Source organism: Lissotriton vulgaris, chromosome 2_1, assembly GCF_964263255.1.
Source record: "Lissotriton vulgaris chromosome 2_1, aLisVul1.2, whole genome shotgun sequence".
Classification (NCBI taxonomy): Eukaryota; Metazoa; Chordata; class Amphibia; order Caudata; family Salamandridae; genus Lissotriton; species Lissotriton vulgaris.
In genome coordinates, this window is record NC_141687.1 from 225,924,306 (window position 1) to 225,948,920 (window position 24,615).

Genomic DNA, 24,615 nt, shown 5'->3' on the forward strand with positions numbered 1-24,615 from the left:
GTGCGTCCACCATGGATAGAAGATTTGATGGGGTTGTTGTTCTAGAAGCAAAGTCTGTCTGTCTACCCTGCGCCTGACGCTGACCTACTTGTCTAATGACCTTTCGTTCTTATCTTTGTTTATCATGATCCAAAATGTATCTTGCTCCTGACGCCTGTTTTGTAATTCATTGGAGTTCAAGCATAGCCTTGCAATGGGTGCTGACAAATATCAATTAAGAGTCCTTACAATGTTTAACGGAGGAGTTAAACTATTCAGTCTTTTCAGACTCAAACAATAAGTAGTTTTGCAGGAAACACCAACACTAGTTTACAGCATCTTACATTCATCACCACAGGTGAATATGAAGTTAGGTTCAAAAACCATAATTTAGATCGAGAACAGTCTGCCATCATGCCAAATCAGTACTGATTTGACATAAACTAAACTGACGTTTCTCTTACAGGAATCTGTCACAAGGCTTATTTCTGAGTGTGTATGGTGGTCTGTGTTAGAGTCCATGCATCATATGATTCATAGGCTATGCTCAGCACATTTCTATTCCAGCAAGAGCAAGGTCCCTGCTTGAAATTATCTGAATAACTCAAGTGTAGTCTAGTCAGTATCAACTTAACATCAACATCATACCGCCAAACCGCAACCGTATCATTTGGGGAAGTGCTTGCATCCCTAACACACTGTGCACCCTCTCTTCAATTGTGAAACAAAAATTGGATGTATAGTAGAAGTTTGTGTACGGGTGACATGCAGTGTTAATAATAAAACACTTTTTTTACAGGATCAGTCTTCCAGGGCCAATCAGGTCAGTCCTGAATTCTAATAACCCTCACGTTTAAATAACATTTTATGGCAATCTTATCATCACAGTTTGACCACCTACTTCTTTTAAGAATATATTCACATTAATAGATCACCAAAAAAGGTTACCTAAGGTTACATATGCTCTGTTTTGGCCACACTTCTTTTCTGTCAAATCATTCTTCCCTCTCTTTCTGCTGAGTATGATGTTGCTGTATTTTTATGATCTAATCATAGTGTGATATAACCGCGCTTGGAAATCATGGTCCTGGTCATGTATATGTATGTTTGTAAGTATGTTTTATGTAGGTGTATTGTATTTGTATAGAACAAGCTTAACCTAGTGGCAGCATGGTCAAAAACAAAAATACAGTTAATGTGTGACTGGAAGGGTAGCTGGGTTCTGAAGAGCAGAAGTAGATTGTTACTGCAGCATAGTAGTGTTCTTAATAAAGCTGTGTCTTTAACTCTTTCTGAAATTGCAGCCGGGCTGGGGTGGTCGTGAAGAATGCTGAGATGTAGTTCCGGCCCTTCGTGCATAAATAAAAAGGGCCATTTGCCTTGTTTTTTCCTTTTTGCACTTCATCTACAATCTAAAGGTCTGGCTTTGGTTAATCTCAGCCTGATAAACCTGGGGCCTGATGACTGGTTTGTAGATAATATAACTAGTTTTGAAGTTAGTGGGGTCTATATGGATTTCACTGACGTCCATCACAATGAGGGTGATGTTTTTCATATCTAGATACAAAGGCACAAGGGCTTGAAGGCTGAAGTAGCTGTTTGGGAGGAATTATTTCACTTACTTTAGTAGAAAGAGCTGGTACTAGGCCATCTTGATTTTCTTGCCTATGTATTCCTTGAGGGTGACATCTGTGTCCCGAGTCCACAAGTGGCACATTACAAACAACATGGTAATACCTGACATGGAATATTACAAGATGCCATATCTCAGATAGGGAATAACATGTGGGAATCAGTATTTCTGATGGCTACTTCTACATGTTCATTCCTCACCTCTTGGTTATCCCCAATTGCCAGACTAGATCTGTAACTTGGGCCAAATATTGACACTGATCCACTTACATGACCTACTCTAGCAGAGATGGCATCTTTCCATGCTGTCCTTAAGAAGGTAGCCAAGGTACTTGAGTTGCCCCTTCGTTCTGTGTAATTCAGATCCAACAACCTCACTGAGAGTCCACTGCTACCTCAGCAAAGCTGTTGTTGCCAATTAAGGAGGCCTTCTGGAATCTGTGAGGGATTGCAAGGCAAAACCAACCACAGCCCTGCCACAAAAAATTAATAGTAGCTAGGTGTCCGTCCTCCCCCACCCCCTTCCCCATGGTCAGCACTGGGGGTGGGGGGACATGATATTTCCTTCGGTCTACACTTTGCCAGTGAGTGGTGTGATGCAGGCTTCCTCATCCTCCCATTTTATCCTGGGATTTCCGACCCACCTGCCAGACAGATAGTCCAACATTTTGAAAGAGGTGAGGAAGAAGTTGATTTATTCCCTCACCGCTGTCTGCCCTGGTGTCAATACACTTGCTTTCTGGGCTATATTAGCATTGATCGCTCCCAACCTTCTTGACCATCTGAAGGATCATTTTGAGGTGATAATCCACGATGGTCAGGAAGCGTCCTGCCATTCCATCAGGCGGGTCTGGACACAGATAATTCCATTGCCAGAGCGATGGGATCCTCTGTATGTCTGCAACTTTATACCTGTCTGTGCTCTACAGGTTTTCTGGGGATGTCCAGGCCGCACTCATGAACATGCATTTTGGTGGTGAAGGTCTTTTTTTTTTTTTTTAAATTTTTTGAAAACCTTTATTGTGCATGAAAAATGAAACAAATACGGGCCTACAACCGTCAGGCCGGCCACGATACTGTGAAGCACAGGAGCAAGCAATACGGTTCCCCAGCGTCATCAGGCACTATAGCAACAATTAACAGCAGTTACACTGAACGGAATCATGTCGCCAGGGAGAAGGAGCATTGAAGGTTAAAAAATTTTAAATTTTTCAGTCTAAAATAAGTCAGTGAAGAATAAAATCAAGGAGAACTGAGTCCGCACATTAACATCACAACATGGGCAGGCAGCATCAAGAAGAAACAACAGTAGTGAAAGCCACCCCGTCAACTTGGCAGTACTGTACATATCAACAGGAGAAGCAGTTCGCATTTACGTACCACCCACAGCGCTACCCACTCCCAACTAGACCCCTGTCACAGACCCAGAACGGAAAGAAAGAAAAAATTATAAAAGAAGATCATACGTAGGCACCATAGAAACTAACAAGAACTAAATGTAACCCCCCACCCTACACACATGCAGAGGCTACGGCCTGCCCCCCCCCCCAGCAGAGTGTCTGTCGCCCCAAAAAACCCGAAATTTAGGAAGAAAAAAGAAGTAGAGAGAAAAAAAAGATGAAGAAGCAAAGAAAAATATTCACCAGTGATATAGGGAGCGAGGAAAGAAATCTGACCCAGAACTCCCACTAGAAAACGACGGGGAGGAGGGCCACATCACACACGCTCGGACTCCGCCGGCTCATTAAGCATTCTCTACCCCAGTACCAATAACGGATAGCTTCATCAAAGGTCTGACCATTAGGGAGAGCAACAAACAGTACACAATGTCACATGTATGAGTCTGGTCCCTCGCGGTCTCCACCCGCCAGTATATCAATGCAGCAAGAGGACCACCTAGCCCTGGCCCGACCTGGGATTTAGTCTCTCACCCACCCTGCGTGGCAGTCCGATGCAGGCCGAGTCGACAAAGAAACATGGCCGCTCCGAGGATGGGGGAGGTGCACAGTCGCTGAACAAGCATCGCCTGCCCTCCATAGGTAGTTCTCCCCTGGTAACACACTCATCCGAGGCATCCAAGCGACAAAAATCACGAGGTGGAGAAGTCAAAACCGGCAAGGAAGGAGCAGAAGACAAGGCAGGAGGGCAGGCTAGCAGTGACCAAAGCAGTGAGACTGTAGCACGAGGTAGACAGCCAGTCAGAGAACAAAGGGGAGACAATGTTGCAGCGGCAGCCTTGACGGGTGGCAACAAATCTCCACAAGCCTCAGCAGTAGTTTCCTCATTCGCAACAGTATCTTTCGGAGGCGGCGGTGGGCTGGCAGACTGTAACAAAGTCAATTCCAGACCTTGTCGGGGGTAAGCCCCCTGCGCTTGGCATACATCATAGGCACATGCATCAAGTGTCTCACTCAATACTTTGTAATTGCACAACATCTCCGATCGTATCTCACCCAGGACCTTCATTACATCCTTGTAGGTCCATTCCGGCTGCAAGTCCCGTAGCTCTACACTCCCGGGGGAAAAATCAAACCCGGCCCCCTGCATGAAGACGTGCTCGCCATCCCAAGAGGAAAGCACACAGTCGTCCCCACAGCACCGAAGAGCAGGCACCGCCATCTTGTCCTCAGTCCACGGAGAGCAGGGGGGGGGAGTAAGACAAGGGGGCCACGGGACCCGATCGGTAGGCAGCTGTCGTCCCTGTAGCAAACTGTATCCCCTCCCGTCTTATCGTTTAATCAGGGAGCAGCCGGCCGTGAGGTAATCAGGCAGGACTGTGAGGAGCTCACCGGCGACAGGCACAGTGACGGGAAGAGCCGGCCAGCATCATGGCGGCCACGAACAAAGGAACCTCAGGGAAGCCCCTTCTCAGTCGTCCCGGTACAGCTCCGCGTATCCTCGGCTGGGTAGAGAAAGCAAGCATCGGCCAAGCAGCAGGCAGGTGGAAGCACCCCCGCGCCGTGTTACAGCCGCCGCATCAGAACGGTCACCTCGGGGCACGCGAGGTCCGGCAGGCGCTGTGGAGCGGGCGGGGACCCGGGCAAAGGCGATCCGTCCAGTAACTTCCGACTCCGGGCGGGCGGAGAGGCAAGAGGGACACCGCCAGACTCGGCTCCTTTTCCCGCACCTTGCAGGCAAGAAAGATCCGGAGGACAGTAGTCAGGATGTAGGTGCGGGATTCCAGAGCCGGCGGAGCCGAGCGACCGCACGTCCGTTCAGGTCGCCATCTTGGCTCCTCCCCCCTGGTGAAGGTCTTTTGATGGTCAGGGAAGTTGCAGCCTTGGAGCGCTTTAAGGCTGGGAGGTTCATGGCATGTTCTCTAGGGCTTCATTCACCAATTCATCATTCATTATCCAGTTCAAGAAAATTTGAGACTTCTCTAACAGGTTCCAGTACAGGCAGCGCCAGTACCCACAGACCATCCACAGCAGCAGATTCCCTTCATGCAGCAGTAGAAGGACAGAGACAAGGGAAGGGGTCTTTAGACCCATTCCTTCCCCTCTACTCCCTCCCCAGAACCACCAGGGAAACCACTTTAGCCCATATCTGAAGGGGGGTGGGCAGTCTGTGATGAGTTCACGTTTGGAAATTAAAACATCCATCCTCTTGTAGTTAAATTGTTTCAAGTGAACAATGTTCTATTGAAAATGTACAGAAATTGAACTGGTGTTTTCTCCAAAAAAAATGTACAATTGGTTGCTCGCTGGTATTACCTGTCAAGTATCTTATTTCCAGAAATTAGCAAAGGTTCAAAAATGCTTTAATGTCATGTTAACAATTATTATACTGAGTGTTAAATCAAGTATATTGCTGTTGTTCCAGGTTCTCTGTATGGGAACTCGGTCTGTGTATTTGGACAATGCCAATGAACCTCATGATGTGATCATTCTAAAACACTTCACAGAGAAAAATAGGGCTGTAATCATTGACATCAAGACTCGGAAAAGAAAAACAGGTTAGTTGCAACATTGCTTTGATTGTAGCCCTCAAAAACCTAAATGGACCATAGCCTTGTTTTATGGTATGTCTCACGATTCAAACTTTCCTACAGTAGGGGAGTTTTTTACCATACAGGTCATAGTATAACTGTTCTTCTTACAAGGTGTATAATGTCCTTTAAATATGTTTTAAATCTTTTGTCAGTACCAAGCATCTTCACTCACAGGATTGACAGACATATGCTGCAGTTGAGAAATGTATTTCAGTACTGCTACCTCCGATGAGGCCCATCGCAAGCAGTGTTCTGTACATGATGTTAGGATCCAGTAAACTGTGTTTTTGAGTAATGTTCTTTCTCATGCACAGCAGTAATGGATATGTGTTATTGCAGATTCCTTACCTTACGATTATCCTTAGTCCCCATGGTGGGTCTGCAAACATTTTCTCTTGCGGCATCTTTCGATTGCAATTTTGCCTCAATCTGCACAAGACGCAACAACACCAGCAGTTGTCTTATGCCGCCTGGCGTTTGGTGTTCGTTCCTGTTTGACATGCCTTAGAGAAGTGGTTCCTGACCTCTTTTTTGGTTTTCATCAAATTCATCCAAGATTATAACAACACTTTTCAGCAGACTAGGTCTGACTAAGAAGGCAGGTTTCCCCAGCCTCAATGACTCTCTGATGAAGGTGGGATTGTCATAGTCGGGTGTAGAAGACCTCTTCCAGACACTGACACAGAGTTTTGCTTCCTGGGAAGAGACGCCCTCATGCTGGGATACCTGAGGAATCTGCACACTACTAGAGCAAGTCCGTTTGCAAGGGAATGTTTACGAATTCCTGCCTGACTTAATTTGGGTTCACTATTAGCGTGGCAAAGTCATCGGAGATATTATGGATATTGTGCTTCACCAAATTGGAGAACTCTGGTTTCTAGTAGAGATGCGTCTTCACATTATTCTGTTCAATTTGCATGGTGCGGTTAGTCAATGGTAGTTCCAGTGGGTCTTCCAGAGAAGACTCAAGAAATTATACATAGGTCCAGAAGGGAGGGTCAGTGCCTGATGGAGGAGCAGCACTTTAGGAAAAAGTCGGCAAATGGGACCATATTGGTGAACAATCTCCTTGGGTCACTTTCTGTTCCCACTGATATGCCTGAGACCGTCCACCTTGGCACAAATGTCTGCAGTGAGGCTTACTGCCTCTCCTTTCCACTGACATGGCTGACAATTTGGCTTTAAGAAATGCAAGTAGACTGGGCAGGTCACCGTAGTTGTAGATGCAGTTCCCATCTGATAGAGACATCTAGCCTCAGATTCTTTACCTTTGAACTTCCAGGCGTCTGGCTGGATCCGGAAGATTTTTCTCATCAGTACCCCTGCATGCCGGTAAGTGGCGTTGGTAGACTCCGTGTGAGGCCGTTGGCGTTATGTACGTTGTCGTGACGTCCACGCCGTCAATTTACGACCACTCCGGCATGCTGATGTTTGTTCTTTTCGCACCATCAGAGCCGATTCATTGAGGACAGCTACCCCCTGTCATTTTCCGACTTTTTCAGCCTCATTGGTGTGTAGGTTTTTAATGGCAAGCAAGAAGACTTCGGGATTCAAACTGTGCACACCGTCCTGTCGATCACAGAACCCCATTTGGTCTGTCTAAAGCTTCTCACGGCCTGGCCTCCCGCACCACGGAGGTCGCTTAGTCGGTCTTGGTCGAGAGGAAGGTCCGAGCACCGCTCTGATGAATCAAAGTCCCCTTCGTCAAAGTTGTTGAAGTCAGGTAAGAGGCACTACAAGAAGTTGAAGCGTGCTTTGACTTCGCCCCTTCATCTTCGCGACAGAGGAACCTCTATGTTAGAGACCCCGCTCTGTGGAGCGGGTGCCTGGGTCGTCTCCGCGTTTCCCTCCCTTTCTGGGGCCGGGAGCGACCCCTGTCCAGCTGAAGGAATTTTATGATGCCATGTTTGCCATATTTGGGTAGCCTGAACGGTGCTTTCGGGCCCACTAGCTCAGAGGACAGAGGGTCCCCGTGGTTCCCATGCCATTGGCTCAGGCGCCACGGCCTCCGAGTGGACCCGTTCCCAGCAACCTCCCCCGCATCGCGTCCGGTGCCGAGGTCCTCAGTGGCACCTCTGAGATCCTCATTCCCATGGACACGAAGCCGGTCGGGCGTCCTCCGACGCAGAGATCGACGCTGACGGAGCCTAACGGCTCCATGCCGTTCTCTCTGCCCTATTCTGAAGGGTTAGTTATTGAGGAAGAGGTTTGGGAGAGGGAGCAGGATCACTAAGAAATCCTACAGCAACAAGACATAGACTGGTATGAGGAACTGGTTGAGGCCAGTAGTCTGGACACCTCCCCAGACTATGGCATGCTTTTCCCCACCTGCCTGGCTTCAGAGAAGGGAGCACCTTTTGCCATAGGGGTGCGTAGAGCTGCTAAGGTCCTGGACCTGCAGCTTCCTACAGTGGCAGTCTTGACAGAGGTCCTGCAGCCTGGGGTCTCGAGCTCGGAATCCCTACTACCTTTCAATGAGGCCTTGAAAGACGTCCTGGGGACCTGCTCCAAACCCAGCACAGGGGCTCCTGTGAATAGGATGAATGCCCGCCACCATCACCCTGCACCGGGTGACCCAGTTTTCCTGCCCATCCACCCTACCCCCTGAAGCTTGGTGAACCAAGCGTCCTATTCTTGTGGCGCATTCCCTTCCACACAAGCTGGACAGGGAATCCAAGAGGCTTCGGGAATAAATCCTTTTCGTCTGCCAGCCTAGCATTGCGGTCGTTGAACTCCGCATGCCTCTAGGGCTGTTACTCCCATTCTATATGGGATAAAGTAGCGCAGGTGATGCCCATGGTCTCTGAGGAAGACCGGGCTCTACTCTCCCAAGCTATTTAACACGGGAGTGATGCAACTAGGTTTGCCATCAGATGTGGCTTGGACACGAAGGACTCGCTTGGCAGAGCGATTTCCACGATGGTGGCAGTTCGGTGCCACGCCTGTTTGGTAACATCTGTTTTTTGGGGGGAATGTCCAGGCCAACCTCATGGACATGCATTTTGAAGGATCCCCTCTCTTCCGAGACAGGCAGATCCTGCCCTTGAGCTCTTTAAAGACTTGAGGGCCAAATCAAAGTCTTTGGGCCTCACTACCGTACCTAGGACTTCATCCAATTTTCAGTCCTTTTGTGGCTATATAAACTGGGCGTATAAACTGCGCCAACCCTACCCAGGCCAAAGGCCCCTTAAGTTCAGCAACTTCTGCGGGGCTGTGGACACGGTCCACCCCAGCCTCGTAGGTCAGGAAACCAGAAGTCGAACCAAGCCACCATCTCCTCCTCAGCCACAAAACCTTCCTAGTCCAATTCCCCAGGATCATTCTCATCCAGTCGGTGCCCGAATACGCCATCATCTCCACCACTGATGAAACATTACATCGGACAGGTGGGTATTACAAATAGTCCGAAGGGGCGACCCCCTCCCTTTTGAGACTACTGCTCTTTCTATGCCTCCATTGTACAATTGGCTGACTGAGCATCACCTTGACTTGCACCATGAGGAAGTCTCAACTCTCTTAGCCAAGGGAGCGATAGAGAGGGTTCCAGGGCCCGAAGTAGGCAGTGGTTGCTATTCCTGCTACTTCCTTGTCCCAAAGAAGGATGGTGGCCTTCATCCTATCCTAGACCTCAGAGCCCTCAAAAATGAGAAATTCAAGATGCTCACTCTGGCTCAGGTCCTGTCTGCATTGATCCCAGGAGACTGGATGGTAGCGCTGGACTTGCAGGATGCCTACTTTCATATCCCCATCCTGCCTGCCCATCGTCGCTACTTGCGGTTTAAGGTGGGTCACAAGCACTTTCACACCTGAAGTTCCAATAGGCACAGCATTAGGTAAATCTCACCGACCTGGTTCAGATTTCAGAGGGCACTGCGAACAACCTGCAGTGGTGTCCAACGAATCGCGATTGCAAGGGCAGACCTCTCTTTGTTTCCCACCCAGACCTCAGAGTAGTGATGGATGCGTCTCTTCTGGGGTTGGGTGGCCACCTGAGAGAGGTGGAGATCAAATGATTCTGGTGTCTTGCAGAAACCAAGCTCCATATCAATCTGTTGGAGCTTCGGGCGATCCGGCTGGCACTGAAAACCTTTTTGCCGTCAAAAAAGGGAACGCTGGTTCAGTTGTTAATGGACAACACTACCGCCATGTGATACTGCAACACACAGGGCGGAGTGAAGTTGTGGACTGTTCGCCAAGAGGCCCTGCATCTCTGGACTTGGCTGGAAAGTTAGGGCATGTTACTGGTGGATCAACACCTGAACACCAGGGCGGACGAGCTCAGCCAAGGTGCCTTGCGGATCTTGTATGGCATCTCCACCCAGAGGTCGCAGAAGGTCCCTTTCAGCAGTGGGGAGAGCCTTGGTTAGATCTGTTCGGCTCCGATGAGAACGTGCAATGTCAGCTGTTTACGTGTTGGAGTTTCCAAGGCAGCATTCGCTCAGCTATGCTTTTTGCCACGAGTGGAGCTCAGGCCTCCTAAATGCCTTTCTGCCCATACCACTCCTTTCCAGAGTGCTCACGTAGGTCAGGACTGACTGGACACAAGTTATTCTGGTGGCTCTGGACTCGGCAAGGAGTGTTTGGTATCCAGAGCTCCTAGACATGAGAATCGATCCTCCAGTCAGGGTGCCTCTTCGGGAGGATATTCTGTTGTAGCTCATGGCGGTTATATTGATGACGCAAACATCACGACGCAGAGAAAGTCATGCGGAGTGGACCAATGCCACCTACCGGTGCACAGAGGTACTGCTGAGAAAAATCTTCCAGATCCAGCCTGACGCCTAGAAGTTCAAAGTTAAGGAATCTGCGGCTAGATCATGTCTCTACCAGATAGGGCGTTACCAAAGGTAAGTAACTTGTCCTTCAGGGCCTCTGCCACCTGAGGGGTAATCATTCCACTCCATAATGCACAAAAGAAGCAGAAGCCCTAGAGCTCCTGTTTCCTGAGGCGGATAGCAAACCTGTGCTTCTGACTGAGGCGTTGCAGCCCTCAATGCAGTCTTCTTGACTGCTGTTGCCTTTAAATGATGCTTCTTTCAAGCCAGTCATGGCTGCCTTAGAAAAACGTACTTCTCTCACAGTGGTCAGTAGGTTGGCTGCGAGAAGTTACAAGCCTTCCCCTGGGATCCTCCATTCTCATTATTCCATCTCTCTAGAGGGAGCCTGGTGGTGCAGGCCTTTTGCTGGCCAAAGAAGGTTTCCATAGTGCTCCCTAAAGCCTAGGCTAATAGGGAGTCGGGAAAGATGGAGGCTGTAGATTTAAAATAAATATTCTTTTTAATCTGTCATTTAGCCCATAAATCGCTCAATGGTGCCTGGTAGGATGATGCATCTGTGCAATAAGGGATCCCTCCTATCAGATCACCTCAATGTTCATTTTACCTATGTTGTGCTGGACGAGTGACATGCATCCAGACATTATTAAAGCCAATCTGGACATAAGTGACTCTGCTGCAAGAGTTATGGGGGCTTTAGTGGCCCTACATTTGCACACTTTGTTGAATTTGTTTGGAATCTCAAATGATGTCCATGAACCTTGATAAATCTTTCCTCTGATGTACCAAGTTGTTTGGTGACAAAGAGGACTTTACTTTAGAGATATTTAAAGATTTTTAAAAGTGTGTAGAGCACTGGCCGACTCTCTTGGCCTTGTCTCCTCAAACTAATTACCATCAATAATTCTCTTTGAAAGGTTTAGCTTTCTGCAACGTCAGGCCACACAACCTCAGCATCCACCTCAGAACCCAATGTTCAAGCAGTACAAAAATAGGGGCAAGGATGGAGGTTGCAAAACCCCACACATAGCCTCCTCCTCTTCTCCCCTGTGCCACCAGGAAAGCAGCTCTAGTTTTCCCTTATCGCAGCATGTGAGGTGCAAGGTAGGACTGGTGTCCATTCTACAGGCCTGGAAGGCCATAAGTTTGGGCCGGTTGTTCCTTCCATTTGTAGAAAGGGGATATTCTCAACTATTCTTGTGGGCTATTTTCAGATTCCAGTGTTCTGCGAGAGAACTCAGATTCCAGTCCTCATGGTCGTATGGCTGCTAGGTGTGCTGACTTTCTGCATACTCGTACATATGCTGAAATATGAGGGATCTACAGTGGTGCCTCCACAGACAGAAATTCCAGCAAGGGGGAGATCTGGCAAATACTATTGTAATCTCCCAGGATATTGCGGACGACCTGACTTAATGGTTGGTGGAGAAGAATCTGTCACAAGGGTCGTCTTTCTTCCCACCACCAAACATGGTGGTGATGAATGCCTCCACTAACAGGTGAGGGGCTCTTCTGGAATAACTGGAGTTCAGAGACCTCCGGTCTCCAAAGGAGCAGATGTTCCACATCAGCTTGCTCGAACTGAGGGTGATGCAACTGATGTTCAAGGCCTTCCTCCCTTCCCTTCCCTTCCCTTCACAGTCACTCCGTCCAGATCTTAATGGAAAATATGCAACAATGTGGTATGTCAACAAGCAGGGTTGTATGGAGTCCCACCTTTTCTGTGGGGAAGCACTGCGAGTTTAGACGTGTGCTCACCAGCATGGAAATGGCTAGTCCCCTACCATCTGACCAGCTCTGGGAACGTCAAGGCCAATAGATAGATTCAGCATCATCTTGTTGACCACGAGGGTCACCCCCACCCGGACGTGATTCAAGAAATATTTGCTGGGTGGGGCACCACTTAGGTGGATCTGGTTAACCGCAGTTCTGTGCCCTCTACTATTCGTTGCAGAAAACCTTGGGGAGCACTTTTCTTTTGAGGTGAAAGTTACCACTTTATGCACTTCCTCATTAGATTTGATTCCTTTATGTTCTGAGGAAGATTCTAAAGGCACAAGTCATCTTTATTGCCCCTGTCTGGCGATTAAGGATGTAATGTATGGACCTGTGTGTCCCCTGTTTTGAATGTCTCTCATAGTGGACCTCCTTCTACTGCCCAACCTACAGAGCCTCCACTTTCATGCTACTAGATAGAGCCGGGACGCATAACTGCCTTCCAACTTCTCCACTGGAGGCAGTCAAAGTCATTGGCCAAAACTTCGATCTTCCACTAATATGGTGAACACTAGAAGGCGGAATAGGTTTGTTGCATTATGTGTTGAAAACAACTTGGAACCCTTGAATGCTCGCCTGTCAAAAGTCTTTGGTTTACAGTCTAAGCAGGGTTGTGGAGTGAACATCTATAAAGGATACATTTCAGCCCTGTCAGCATTTCTCTGCCTTCTAGACCAGTCTTCCATCTTTACGTCTCCTACCATAAGATTTTTGAAAGAACTGTCAAATTGGTTTCTGCCTCTCCTGTTTGTTATGATACGATGCGATTTGAGCTGGGTGTTAACCTTTCTGATGGGTTCTCCCTTTGAGCTCCTTCATAATTACCATTTAAAACGATTGACATCTAAAACTGTTTTTCGGGGAATTTGAAGGACTGAGCCCCTATCCTCATACTCATGGGCTTTCCTATACAAGCTGATTCTTAGTACTAGAGCTGCTTTCCTTTAAAGGTAGTGACCCCTTTCCATCTGTGCCAATCCATTACCCTTTTTTTCCTTTTATTTCCCACCACATTCCACCAAGGCGAAGGAGAGGTTACATAGGCTGGACCATAGAGGAGTGGTTGGTTTTCACATCAGCCACACTAAAGAGATCATTCGTAATGACTAGCTCTTTATGAGGTATGCAGACAGAAAGAAGGGCCAGTCAGTCCAGAAGAGAACATTATCCTGGTGCATCAAGATGTTCTATGCCCTTGCAAAGAAAGATCCGTCTGAAGGAATCTGACCCCATTCCACCAGGGCAAACCATATCTTTAGACCTAATTACTAGGTACTGTACTGCTTTTTATAATCTATGCAAGCGGTGAGAAATCTGTTGGTAGAAGTGTATACCAGAAGAAAAGATTACTTTCTTTTGATAAGGATCTTTCTGGTGAAATCTCTGCCTGCAGGTTTTTCCCCGATCCCTTCCACCTCCCTATTCTGAAGGATGGTTAAAGTAAAAAATGAAAAAAGGTTGTTCCACTGCAACATCACAAACTGATGTTGTTATCCTTCTGGTTGTTTCCTCAAAAGGCACAGAAAAATGGATGGGAAACTGATGTCTGGTCACCTGAGGGGGCCTTTATGGCTCCAGTGAGGTCATTTTGGCATTGTATCTGAAAGAAACATTAGTGATAGATTCCTTAGCTTAGAATTACCCCAAGGCGTCAGAGTGGATCCTGAAAGTTTTCGTCAGCAGTATCCCTGCGCGTCGGTAGGCGTCGTTGTGCGGCTCCACATACGTCGTTTGCGTCGTAGTCGCTGAGATGGCGTCTTTGGAGCTACTTAGACGCACCCGCGCCTGCTGACATCAGTTCTTTCTTTTTCCGCACCAGCAAGCGCGAATCCAGAGAGAGCAGTAACCCCAGTCACTTTTTGAGTGAGTTATTTTTGGAACTTTTGTCTCTGTTTTTTTGAGTCTTCAACTCCTGGTGTATAGGGATGCCCGGTTTTAAGTCTTGCGCTGCTTGTCCCCGCACAATGTCGGTGACTGACCCGCACCGAGAGTGTCTCTATTGCCTGGGGCGCAACCATGACTCCGAGTCGTGCCCCGGATGCTGGGATATGGCTCTGAAAACTTTGCTGGAGAGGTCCAGAAAGTTGCTGGAGGCCTGGGAGTCGGCTCAGCGCCATTCAAGGTCCCGGTCCCGAGGGAGGTCGAGGGGCTAGTCGCGGAGCCGCCATCACCATCCTTCGACGAAGTCTTCGCACTTGGAGTCAGGTAAGGCGAAGCACAAGAAGTCGAAGCGTCATCGCCTAGCCTGTCGCGCGACACGGCTGAGGGTGTGAGCGATACCACCCCTGTGGCTTTGGCGGAGCCTAGGCAGTTGTCGATGGCCTACCCACCCTTTCCGGGCCCATCGGCGACTCCGGCCCAGTTGCAGGAAACTGTCAACCATGGCGCGAGTCTTTGGGCCATCAGGCCCCGTCGGCATGCCTTCGGTCTCCCGGAGGTCTGACTGGGGGTCCTTGCTCTTCTGCGTCGTTGGCTCCGACCCCAACGTCATCGACGACCGGTCTCAACGTCGACAGACCCCCATGTATCCATGCATAGATCCCAGCCGATGTTGGTTGGCCTTGTTCGACCTCCATCGACGTCGACTGTGCTGCTGACTCTGTCCCCGGCTTCCACCACAATGTGGAGACGGTGCCAGACCAATGTTGATCAACGCTGATTCCAACGCTGTTAGGGAATTTCTATTCCTTTCTGCATCCACCTCCATCTTTTCCGCCTGCCCAGCAGGTTGGGGAGGACTGGAAGGGGTCTAAGGACCCTCTCGCAGCCCAGTGCGGGTTAGACCCTGGCTGGGAAGATGATGTGGATGTGGATGTGGAATATGCAGGTGACTTGGATTTTATTCCAGAAGCTGGTGCACTGTCTCCTTCTACTGTGGCTACGGAGGAAGGTGGTATGTATTATGTGGTGTTGCATAGAGCAGCCAAGGGTCGCTACCTTGAGTTACCTACTAACCTTCTGACAGAAGTGCTCCCGCCAGCGTCTTCTTCTACCGGGCCGCTGTTGCCCTTTAATGATGCACTTTCCGAAGCTCTTTTGGGCACCTGGTCTAGGCGCAGCACAGGGGCTCCTGTGGATAAGAATGTGGCCTGACGCCATCGCCCGGCCCCGGGCAACCCCATTTTTTTTCGGGAAACTTCCTTAATATCGCCCTCAGTACACCGCAATGCTGTTACATCGCAGTCATTACAACGACCGCGATGTAACCACTCTATGCCAGTACAACCCAAGTCTTTACATCTACTTGCGCTGGATGGCGTGCTAACATTACAAATAGTGTAGTTTACTATCCCAACACCTTCCCTACTGTTAAGTGGACTGGAGCTGGAATAGTAAATTACACTTTTTAAATGTTAGCAGGCCATATAGCGCAAGTCGATGTAAAGACTTGCGTTGTAATGGCATAGCGTGGTAACATCGCAGTCGTTGTAACAACCGCGATGTAACTGCATGCGTTGTACTCACTTGCGTCGTATTGTCATACATCCGCATTTTCCACTCCCAACACCCAACCCCTGAGAGCTTGGCCGTCCAAGCCTCTGCGCCCCCAAGCGCGTTCCCTTCCTCACCTCCAGACAGGGAATCCAAGAAACTGTAAACTTTGGGAAGAAAATGTTTACTTACACCAGTTCAGGGCTGCGGTCTGTGAACACTGCATGCCTCTTGGGCCGTTATTTCAAGTCTGTGTGAGACACAGTTGTGCAGGTGCTGCCGGAGGTGGCCCGGTCGGTGCTCTCCGAAGTTATTGCTGAGGGGAAGAGACTCAGCCAAGTTCACAATTCGTTGTGGTCTTGACACTGCCTACTCGCTGGGCAGGGCGCTTTCCATGATAGTGGTGCTACGCCGCAACGCCTGACTGAGGACAACTGGCTTTTCCGGGGATGTCCAGAACACTCTGATGGACATGCCCTTTGATGGCACTCGCCTTTTTGGCGACAAGGCAGATCGTGCGTTGCAGCGTTTTTGTAAGGACTTGCAGGCTATGGCCAAGTCCTTAGGCCTTTCGGCTATGTGCACTCCTTACGCTTCTGCTTTTTGCTCCTTTCGTGGCCAAGGCAGGGGTGCCCAAACACTTTTGTTTCAGAGCCACAGGCCTGTGCAGCAATAGTCTCAGCGCAGCCGCAGACGTGGGACCCGCCGAGGTGGGTCAACGAGCCAGCGGGCGGGTCAGTCCACCACCTCCCCTGACGCCACTGCTTCCTAGTCCGATGTTTCAGGCCCTTCAAATGTCAGTGGTTGGCAGGATTCGCCATCACTTCCTCCACTGGCGCACCATTACCTCGGACAGGTGGGTTTTGCAGATAGTGCGAAGGGGCTACTCCCTCCACTTCGAGACTACCCCTCCAGCCATGCCACCTCAGTACCATCACATGTTGGGGGATCACTTGCTACTTCTCCAACAGGAAGTTGAGGGCCCTCTTTGCCAAGTGGGCCATCGAGCGCTTTCCAACGCCAGACGTAGGCCGTGGTTGTTACTCCCACTACTTCCTGATTCCAAAAAGGACAAGGGCCTGCGTCCTATCTTAGACCTTCGAAACGTCAATCGCTTCCTCCGGAAGGAGAAGTTCAAAATGCTCACGCTTGCTCAGGTCTTTTCCGCCCTAGACCCGCAAGACTGGATGGTAGTGTTGGACTTGCAAGATGCCTATTTTCATATCCCTGTCCTGCCGGCCCACCGGCGCTACCTGCTGGCTACGTGCACTTTGAGTTAACCGCGCTCTATTTTGGCCTACCAGCGCCCCTCGGGTGTTCACGAAAGTGATGGCGGTGGTCACAGCTCATCTGTGCAGATCAGGGGTTTCGGTCTTCCCCTATATCGACGACTGGCTGTTGAAGGCGGGCTCGCCCCAGGCAGTCGTCTCCCACCTCCAGACTGCGACCGACCTCCTGCATTTGCTGGAGTTCTCCATCAACGTGCCGTAGTCACACATGGTTCCCTCTCAGAAGCTCCTCTTTATCGGAGTGGTTCTGGACACTGCGTGGTTTCGGGTTTATCCTCTCGAACAGCTAGTCCAGGACATTCGGGCTATGATTCTGATCTTTCGGCCCTTGTCCTGGGTTTTGGTCGGATGACCTTAAGGCTGCTGGGCCTCATGGCCTCTTTCATCCTGCTAACCAATCATGCCAGATGGCATGTGCGGGCTCTGCAGTGGGACCTGATGTTCCAGTGCGCAAAGCATCAAGAGAACCTGTCCGAGCACGTCCAGATCTCGGAGGGCACTGCACAGCAGTTGCAGTGGTGGCTCACGAACAAACATTGGGTCAGCGGCAGATCCCTCTTCCTCCCCCAACCGGAGCACACAGTGGTGACGGATGCATTCCTCCTGGGATGTGGCGGCCATATGGGAGAGGTGAAGATCAGAGGCCTCTGGTCTTTGGCAGAGTCCAGGCGCCATATCAACTTACTAGAGCTACAAGCCATCCTGCTTGCACTGAAGGCATTCCTTCCCTCTGTCAAGGGGAGTGTAGTGTAGGTGTACACAGACAACACCACTGCCATGTGGATTTGCAACAAGCAAGGCGTGGTGGGGTTGTAGACCCTGTGTCAGGAGGCTCTGCGTCTATGGACATGGCTGGAACGTCAAGGCATTTCCTTGACGGTTCAACAATTGGCAGGTTCCTTCAATACTAGGGCGGACAAACTCAGCCGCAGGTGCATGATGGATCACGAATGACGTCTGCACTCGGAGGTGGCGCAAGGTCTCTTTCAACAGTGGGGAGAGCCTTGGTTAGATTATGTGATCTCATCTGCACGTTGGAATTTCCAAGGCGGCACTCGCTCAGCGATGCTTTTCGTCATGAGTGAAGCAGCGGTCTATTGTACACCTCTCCACCTATACCACTTCTACCCAGAGTGCTGAAGAAGATCAGGCACAACCGGGCCTAAATTATTCTTGTGGCTCCAGACTTGGAGAGTTTAGTATCGAGCTACTCAGTATGAGCATGGATTCCCCGATCGGACTGCCTCTTCGGGAGGATCTTCAGTCACAGCAGCAGGGGACGGTCCTCCACCCAAACCTGTCCAGCCTCCACCTACATGTGTGGAGATTGAGCGGCAACAGTTGATTCCTTTTGACTTGCCTCCTGAAGTCTGTGATATCATTCTGGCAGCCAGGCATCCCTCCACTAAATCGGTATACGCCTGCAGGTGGAACAAATTTGTGGCATGGTGCACAGTAAAGACTATGGATCCCCTTTCTGCCCCTCTTTCACAAGTCCTTTTGTTCCTTCTTTCTCTGGCCCAGCAGGGTTCTGCTCTGGGCACTATTAAGGGCTACCTATCTGCGATTTCAGCCTTTCTCAGGCTCCCTGATCAGCCTTATCTTTTCAAGTCCCCTGCCGCACCCTCGAGAAAGCCTGGCGCCACGACCAGACAACATAACACATCACCGCCCTCAAGAACGCCACCCGCAAACACCACCAACTGATCCGCACCACCAAGAAGGCAACATTCAAAGAACGACTGGACAACAACACCCACAACAGCAAGTAACTCTTCAGCATCGTTAAAGAGCTCTCCAACCCCAGCGCCTGCAACAACGACATCAAACCCTCGCAAGACCTCTGAGACTCACTCGCCTCGTTCTTCCACCGCAAGATCGCCGACATACACAACAGCTTCGGCGCGCTGACCATGGACCCAACCACCGAACCAGCGCCCCCCCACCACCACCCTCTGTACCTGGACCCCAGTCAGCACCGAAGACACCACCCTCCTGATGAACACCATCCACTCCGGCTCCCCTACCGACCCCTGCCCACACCACATCTTCAACAAAGCCGACTCCATCATCGCACCCAAACTCCGGAACATCATCAACAGCTCCTTCGCATCCGCCACCTTCCCGGAGAGTTGGAAACATGCCGAATTGAGCGCCCTCCTGAAGAAACCCACCACGGACCCCATGGACCTGAAGAACTTCCGCCCCATCTTGCTCCTCCCCTTTCCGGCCAAAGTCATCGAGAAGACCGTCAACAGACAACTCTCCGCCTTCCTCGACACCAACGGATCCCTCGACCCCTCACAGTCCGGGTTCCGAGCAAACCACAGCACCGAGACCGCCCTCATCGCAGCCACCGACGACATCAGGTCCCTGCTCGACAACGGAGAAACTGCAGCCCTCATCCTCCTGGACCTCTCAGCAGCCTTTGACACCGTATGCCACCGCACCCTAATACAGCGCCTCAGCAACACTGGAATCCAAGGAGCGGCCCTAAAGTGAATCATCTCGTTCCTCGACGGAAGAACCCAGAGAGTCCGCCTCCCCCCGTTCCGATCCGCGGCCACCGAAGTCATCTGCGGCGTTCCGCAAGGATCCTCACTCAGCCCCACCCTCTTCAACGTCTACATGAGCCCTCTCGCAGCCATCGCACGCCAACACAATCTCAACATCATCTCCTATGCAGACGACACCCAGCTGATCCTCTCCCTCACCAACGACCCCGCCACCGCCAAAGCCAACCTCCAGGAAGGAATGAAAGATGTCGCGGAATGGGTGAAGATCAGCCGTCTGAAACTGAACTCAGACAAGACGGAAGTCCTCATCCTCGGACCATCTCCCTCCGCCTGGGACTCCTCCTGGTGGCCCCCTACCGCACCCAAGCCAACGGACCACGCACGCAACCTGGGCTTCATCCCGGACTCCTCCCTCACGATGACCAAGCAAGTCAACGCCGTCTCGTCATCCTGCTTCAACACCCTGCGCATGCTCCGAAAGATCTTCCGATGGATCCCCACTGGTCACCCAGGCCCTCGTCACCAGCCGACTGGACTACGGGAACACCCTCTACGCTGGAACCACAGCCAAACTCCAGAAAAGACTCCAGCGCATTTAGAACGCCTCGGCACGACTCATCCTGGACATCCCTCGCCACAGCCACATCTCTGCCCACCTGAAAGACCAGCACTGGCTCCCCGTCGACAAGAGGATCACGTTCAGACTCCTCACCCACGCACACAAGGCCCTCCACGACACGGGCCCGAAGTACCTCAACAGCCGCCTCATATTCTACCCACCCACCCACCTGCCAGCTCCGATCCGCCAGCCTCGCCCTTGCCTCCGTCCCAGGAATCCGCAAATCCGCCGTCGGAGGAAGAATCTTCTCCTACCTGGCAGCCAAGACATGGAACTCCCTCCCCACTCACCTACGGCTAACCCTGGACCATCTCTCCTTCAGGAAACAACTCAAGACCTGGCTGTTCGAGCAGTAGCGTTCCCCCTCCGCGCCTTGAGATCCTAACGGGTGAGTAGCGCGCTATACAAATTGATTGATTGATTGATTGTAAATAGATGTTCGAGGCATATGAGCTGCAGATTGTACACTTTGCATTAGATCGCCACTTGGTGTTGGGCTCAGATGATTGCATATTGTTGTCGTCTTGGAATAAGTCTTTTGTAGTCACGAGATAGGTGACTCCTCCCTTGGACGATAGTGCGCATGGGCATCGGCTCCATCCTTAGATTGTTTTTTCCCGCCACTGGGTTCGGATGAAACTTTTCGCGCCGGTTCGAAATCTACTTTTCAAGTAATTTGACGCATAAAAACGTATTTAAACTTCACCAAACTACTTTCCATATCGACAAACGTCATCTCGACTCCGTCACCTCAATTCCAGTCGTCAACGCGGGCCGTTGGGCCTTTCCACGCCGTGAGGCCTACACCTCATGGAAAGGACGCCATTCAAAAGATGCCCCAAATGTGGAGTAACATTTCCACACAGTGACCATCACGAGGTGTGCAACCTGTGCTTATCGCCAGAACACGACAAATCCAGCTGTGCAGCCTGTGCGTCCTTTCGATCCAAGAAGACCATTCGAGATCGGAGGGCCCGTCGACACGACATGCAGAGATCAGCTCCGGAACCGGTGGATATCTTCGACGAAGAGGTTCCGCTCGTTCCCGAAGAAAATTCAGACGATCTCCAAATTGTATCAGAGGCAGACGACTCAGATGACTCCATACCATCGGGTCAGCGTGTGAGTACTACTGCCCCGGCCCCATACCCACCACCCAAATCGAAGGCAAAGGTCAACACTCCGCCTCCAGGGCTCAGTCACGACCGAAAAAACACTTCTAAAGCCCACCATCAAGCCTTCCAGTACATGGTGTATAGCTAACACACAGGCCCTCCTTGCAAGATACGACAGGGCTCATTATGATCAGTTAGAGACATTACTACAACATCTACCTGATCAATATAAGGCGCAGGCAAATGACCTTATACAAGAAGGCAAGTTAATTTCAAATGCCTCGGTCAAGTGCGCACTTGATGTAGCAGACACTGCATCTAGAGCTGTAAACACTAGTGTCCTACTTAGACGTCATGCTTGACTACGCATTTCAGGATTTAAGCAGGAAGTACAAACTACCATCTTAAATCAGCCATTCAACCAACATCAATTGTTTGGACCAGAGGTAGACGCAGCATTTGAGAAGATGAAAAAAGATACAGATACAGCCAAATCTATGGGAGCTTTGCAATCCACACAATCTAGAGGCACCTTTCGTCGCTCCTACTATATAGAAGGCTCCAAACAAACTGGAGCAGACAATACTGCTTCCTTTAAGTCCAATACACAGACATCCTCCACTAATGGATATTTTAGAGGAGGCTACAGAGGCAACAATAACAAAGGAAGAGGTTGGGCTAACAACAATAATCGAACCTCTTCCACCACAAAACAGTTACTTCCCTCTGCTCCCCCAACAGCATTCCACTCCTGTGGGGTGCAGATTAGCACAGTTCCTACCTGTCTGGAATTCCATCACAACAGACAGGTGGGTAAGACAAATTATCCAGTATGGCTACTGCCTTCAACTTACAGCGATCCCTCCACACATACCACCCAAGTAACGTCCAATCTCCACAGAACATCTTACGTTGCTCAAACAAGAAGTGCTATCACTTCTTCAAAAACACGCAATAGAAATAGTTCTTTTACAACATCAAGGGACAGGGGTTTACTCGGTGTATTTTCTAATACCCAAAAAGGACGGGACACTTAGACCAATGCTTGACCTCAGGCCCCTCAATCACAATATACAATCAGATCATTTTCATATGATCACTTTACAACTCCCGTTGCTGCAACAGGGCAATTTCCTTACAACACTAGAACTAAAAGACGCCTACTTCCACATTCCTCTACATCCTTCTCACAGGAAGTATCTAAGGTTTGTACTGGAAGGACAGCATTATCAATTCAAAGTCCTTCAATTCGGGTTAACGACTGCACCAAGAGTGTTCACAAGGTGCCTAGCAGTATTAGCGGTACAAAAGGGGGTGGTAATGAACAGAGCATCTGAACCAATCAAACACTAGCACCCAGTCAAAAGATCTGGGTTTAATCCATCACCGTTCTTTAGCCCACTCTGTCACCCCAGTTCAGACATGGCTATATGCAAATCAGTCTGACCCTGTGCCTCATGGGAACAGTCCAGCCCGAACTGCCAAGCCATGCCTTCCCTGGACCGGAAACAAGCTTCCGAGGACCGGTTTCTGGCATTCCAGCCGTCTTCAGCCCGGCTTGCTTGAATCCAGTGGCAAAGTGAGCAGTATTAGCAGCATATCTCAGAAGACAACAGATACATGTCTTCCCTTATCTAGACGATTGGCTCATAAAAGCCAAGTCATTCAATCAGTGTGTCCAACCCACACATCAAACAATTCAAACATTGCACGACTTAGGGTTCACGATCAACTACATCAAGTGGCACCTACAGCCCTCTCATGTACATCAATATTTAGGGGCTACAATAAACATGTCTACAGCTCTAGCGTATCCCTGTTCAGCAAGGATACAGAGCATTCAAGCCTTAGTCACAAAGTCCCAACATCAACACTCTCTCCAAGCCAGAGTGTTCATGAGACTAATAGTCATGATGGCATCTTGAATCTTCATCGTACCATATGCAAGACTGCAAATGCGTCCGTTACAGGAAGGCCTAGCACAACAGTGGAATCAGGCTCAAGGGCAACTAACAGACCTGGTGTTGGTAGATAGCCGCACACATCGCTCTCTTCAGTGGTGGAACACCAAAAACTTGACAAAAGGGCGGCCGTTCCTCGAACCTGTTCCACAAATAGTACTCACAGCAGACGCATCTCTCACAGGATGGGGAGCCAATCTCCTATATCATACAACTCAAGGGCAATGGACCATACAACAAAGATCGTTCCATATCAATCACCTAGAGCTGCTAGCAATATTCTTAGCACTCAAAACATTCCAAGTACAAAACAAAGCTGTCTTGATCCGGACGGACAACATGACAGCTATGTACTATGTACAAAAACAGAGGGGGACCCACTCTCTACAGCTGTCCCAGCTTGCACAGAACATTTGGAGATGGGCCATTCCACAAAACATATATCTGTTAGTAGAACACCTTCCAGGAGTTCACAATCAGATAGCCGATCTGTTGAGTCGACAGACACAACAAATACACGAATGGGAACTACTTCCGCAAGTTCTTCAACCATTCTTTCACAAGTGGGGTCGATCTGTTCGCCACACACGAAAACGCAAAATGCCCAACCTTCGCCGCCAGGTTTCCACACCCGCTGTCCAAGGGCAATGCGATATGGATGAACTGGTCCAGCAGATTTGCGTACGCTTTTCCGCCAACTCCACTAATACCACTAGTGGTATGCAAGCTCAGACAACAGTCTCTCAAACTGATTCTGGTAGCTCCCACATGGGCACGCCAACCGTGGTTCACTTCACTGCTAGAACTCTCTGTAGTTCCACACCAAAAACTGTCTCTGATACCATCCATGCTAACGCAGAACCATGGAGACATCAGACATCCAGACCCAAATCAACTGAATCTGGCGTTCTGGCTCCTGAAGTCTTAGAGTTTGGTTATCTTAACCTACCAGCAGACTGTATGAATATCATTAAAGAAGCCAGGAGACCTACTTCTAGAGATTGCTATGCCGCTAAAAGGAAAAATTGTGCCTTTTATTGCAACAATAACCAAATTGATCCCCTGGATGCTTCTTTTTTTTTTTTTATTCATACCCCTGGATGCTTCTATCCAAAATATCATTTGCTACCTTCTACAAAGATGTAACTTGGCATATTCATCTATACTCTTACATCTTGCAGCAATTGCAGAATATTTGCAAAATAGACAACATCTGTCTCTATTTAGAGTACCTGCTATTAAAGCATTTATGGAAGGATTAAAAAGAATCATTCCCCCAGGTTACCACCCTCTCCAGTGTGGAACCTAAACGTTGTTCTTACAAGGCTCATGGGACCGCCTTTTGAACCTCCTCACAAATGTGAACTGCAATTCCTCACATGGAAAACAGCTTTTCATATTGCTATTACATCTCTTAGGAGAGTAAATGAGATACAAGCTTTCACTATACAAGAACCATTCTTACAATTACACTGTAACAAAGTGGTTCTAAGAACCAATCCATAATTCCTTCCAAAAGTCATTACTCCT

At 49.5% G+C, this 24,615-nt stretch overlaps 1 protein-coding gene across 1 annotated transcript in view; it reads left to right on the top strand.

Annotated features, from left to right (window-relative positions):
• Positions 1–24,615, top strand: part of ZZEF1 (zinc finger ZZ-type and EF-hand domain containing 1) — a 1,733,356-nt gene that overhangs the window by 1,190,337 nt on the left and 518,404 nt on the right. The window contains exon 42 of the mRNA XM_086954803.1: positions 5,434–5,566. Within this exon, the coding sequence (XP_086810929.1) occupies positions 5,434–5,566 (133 nt within the window). The remainder of the gene's footprint in view (positions 1–5,433; positions 5,567–24,615) is intronic.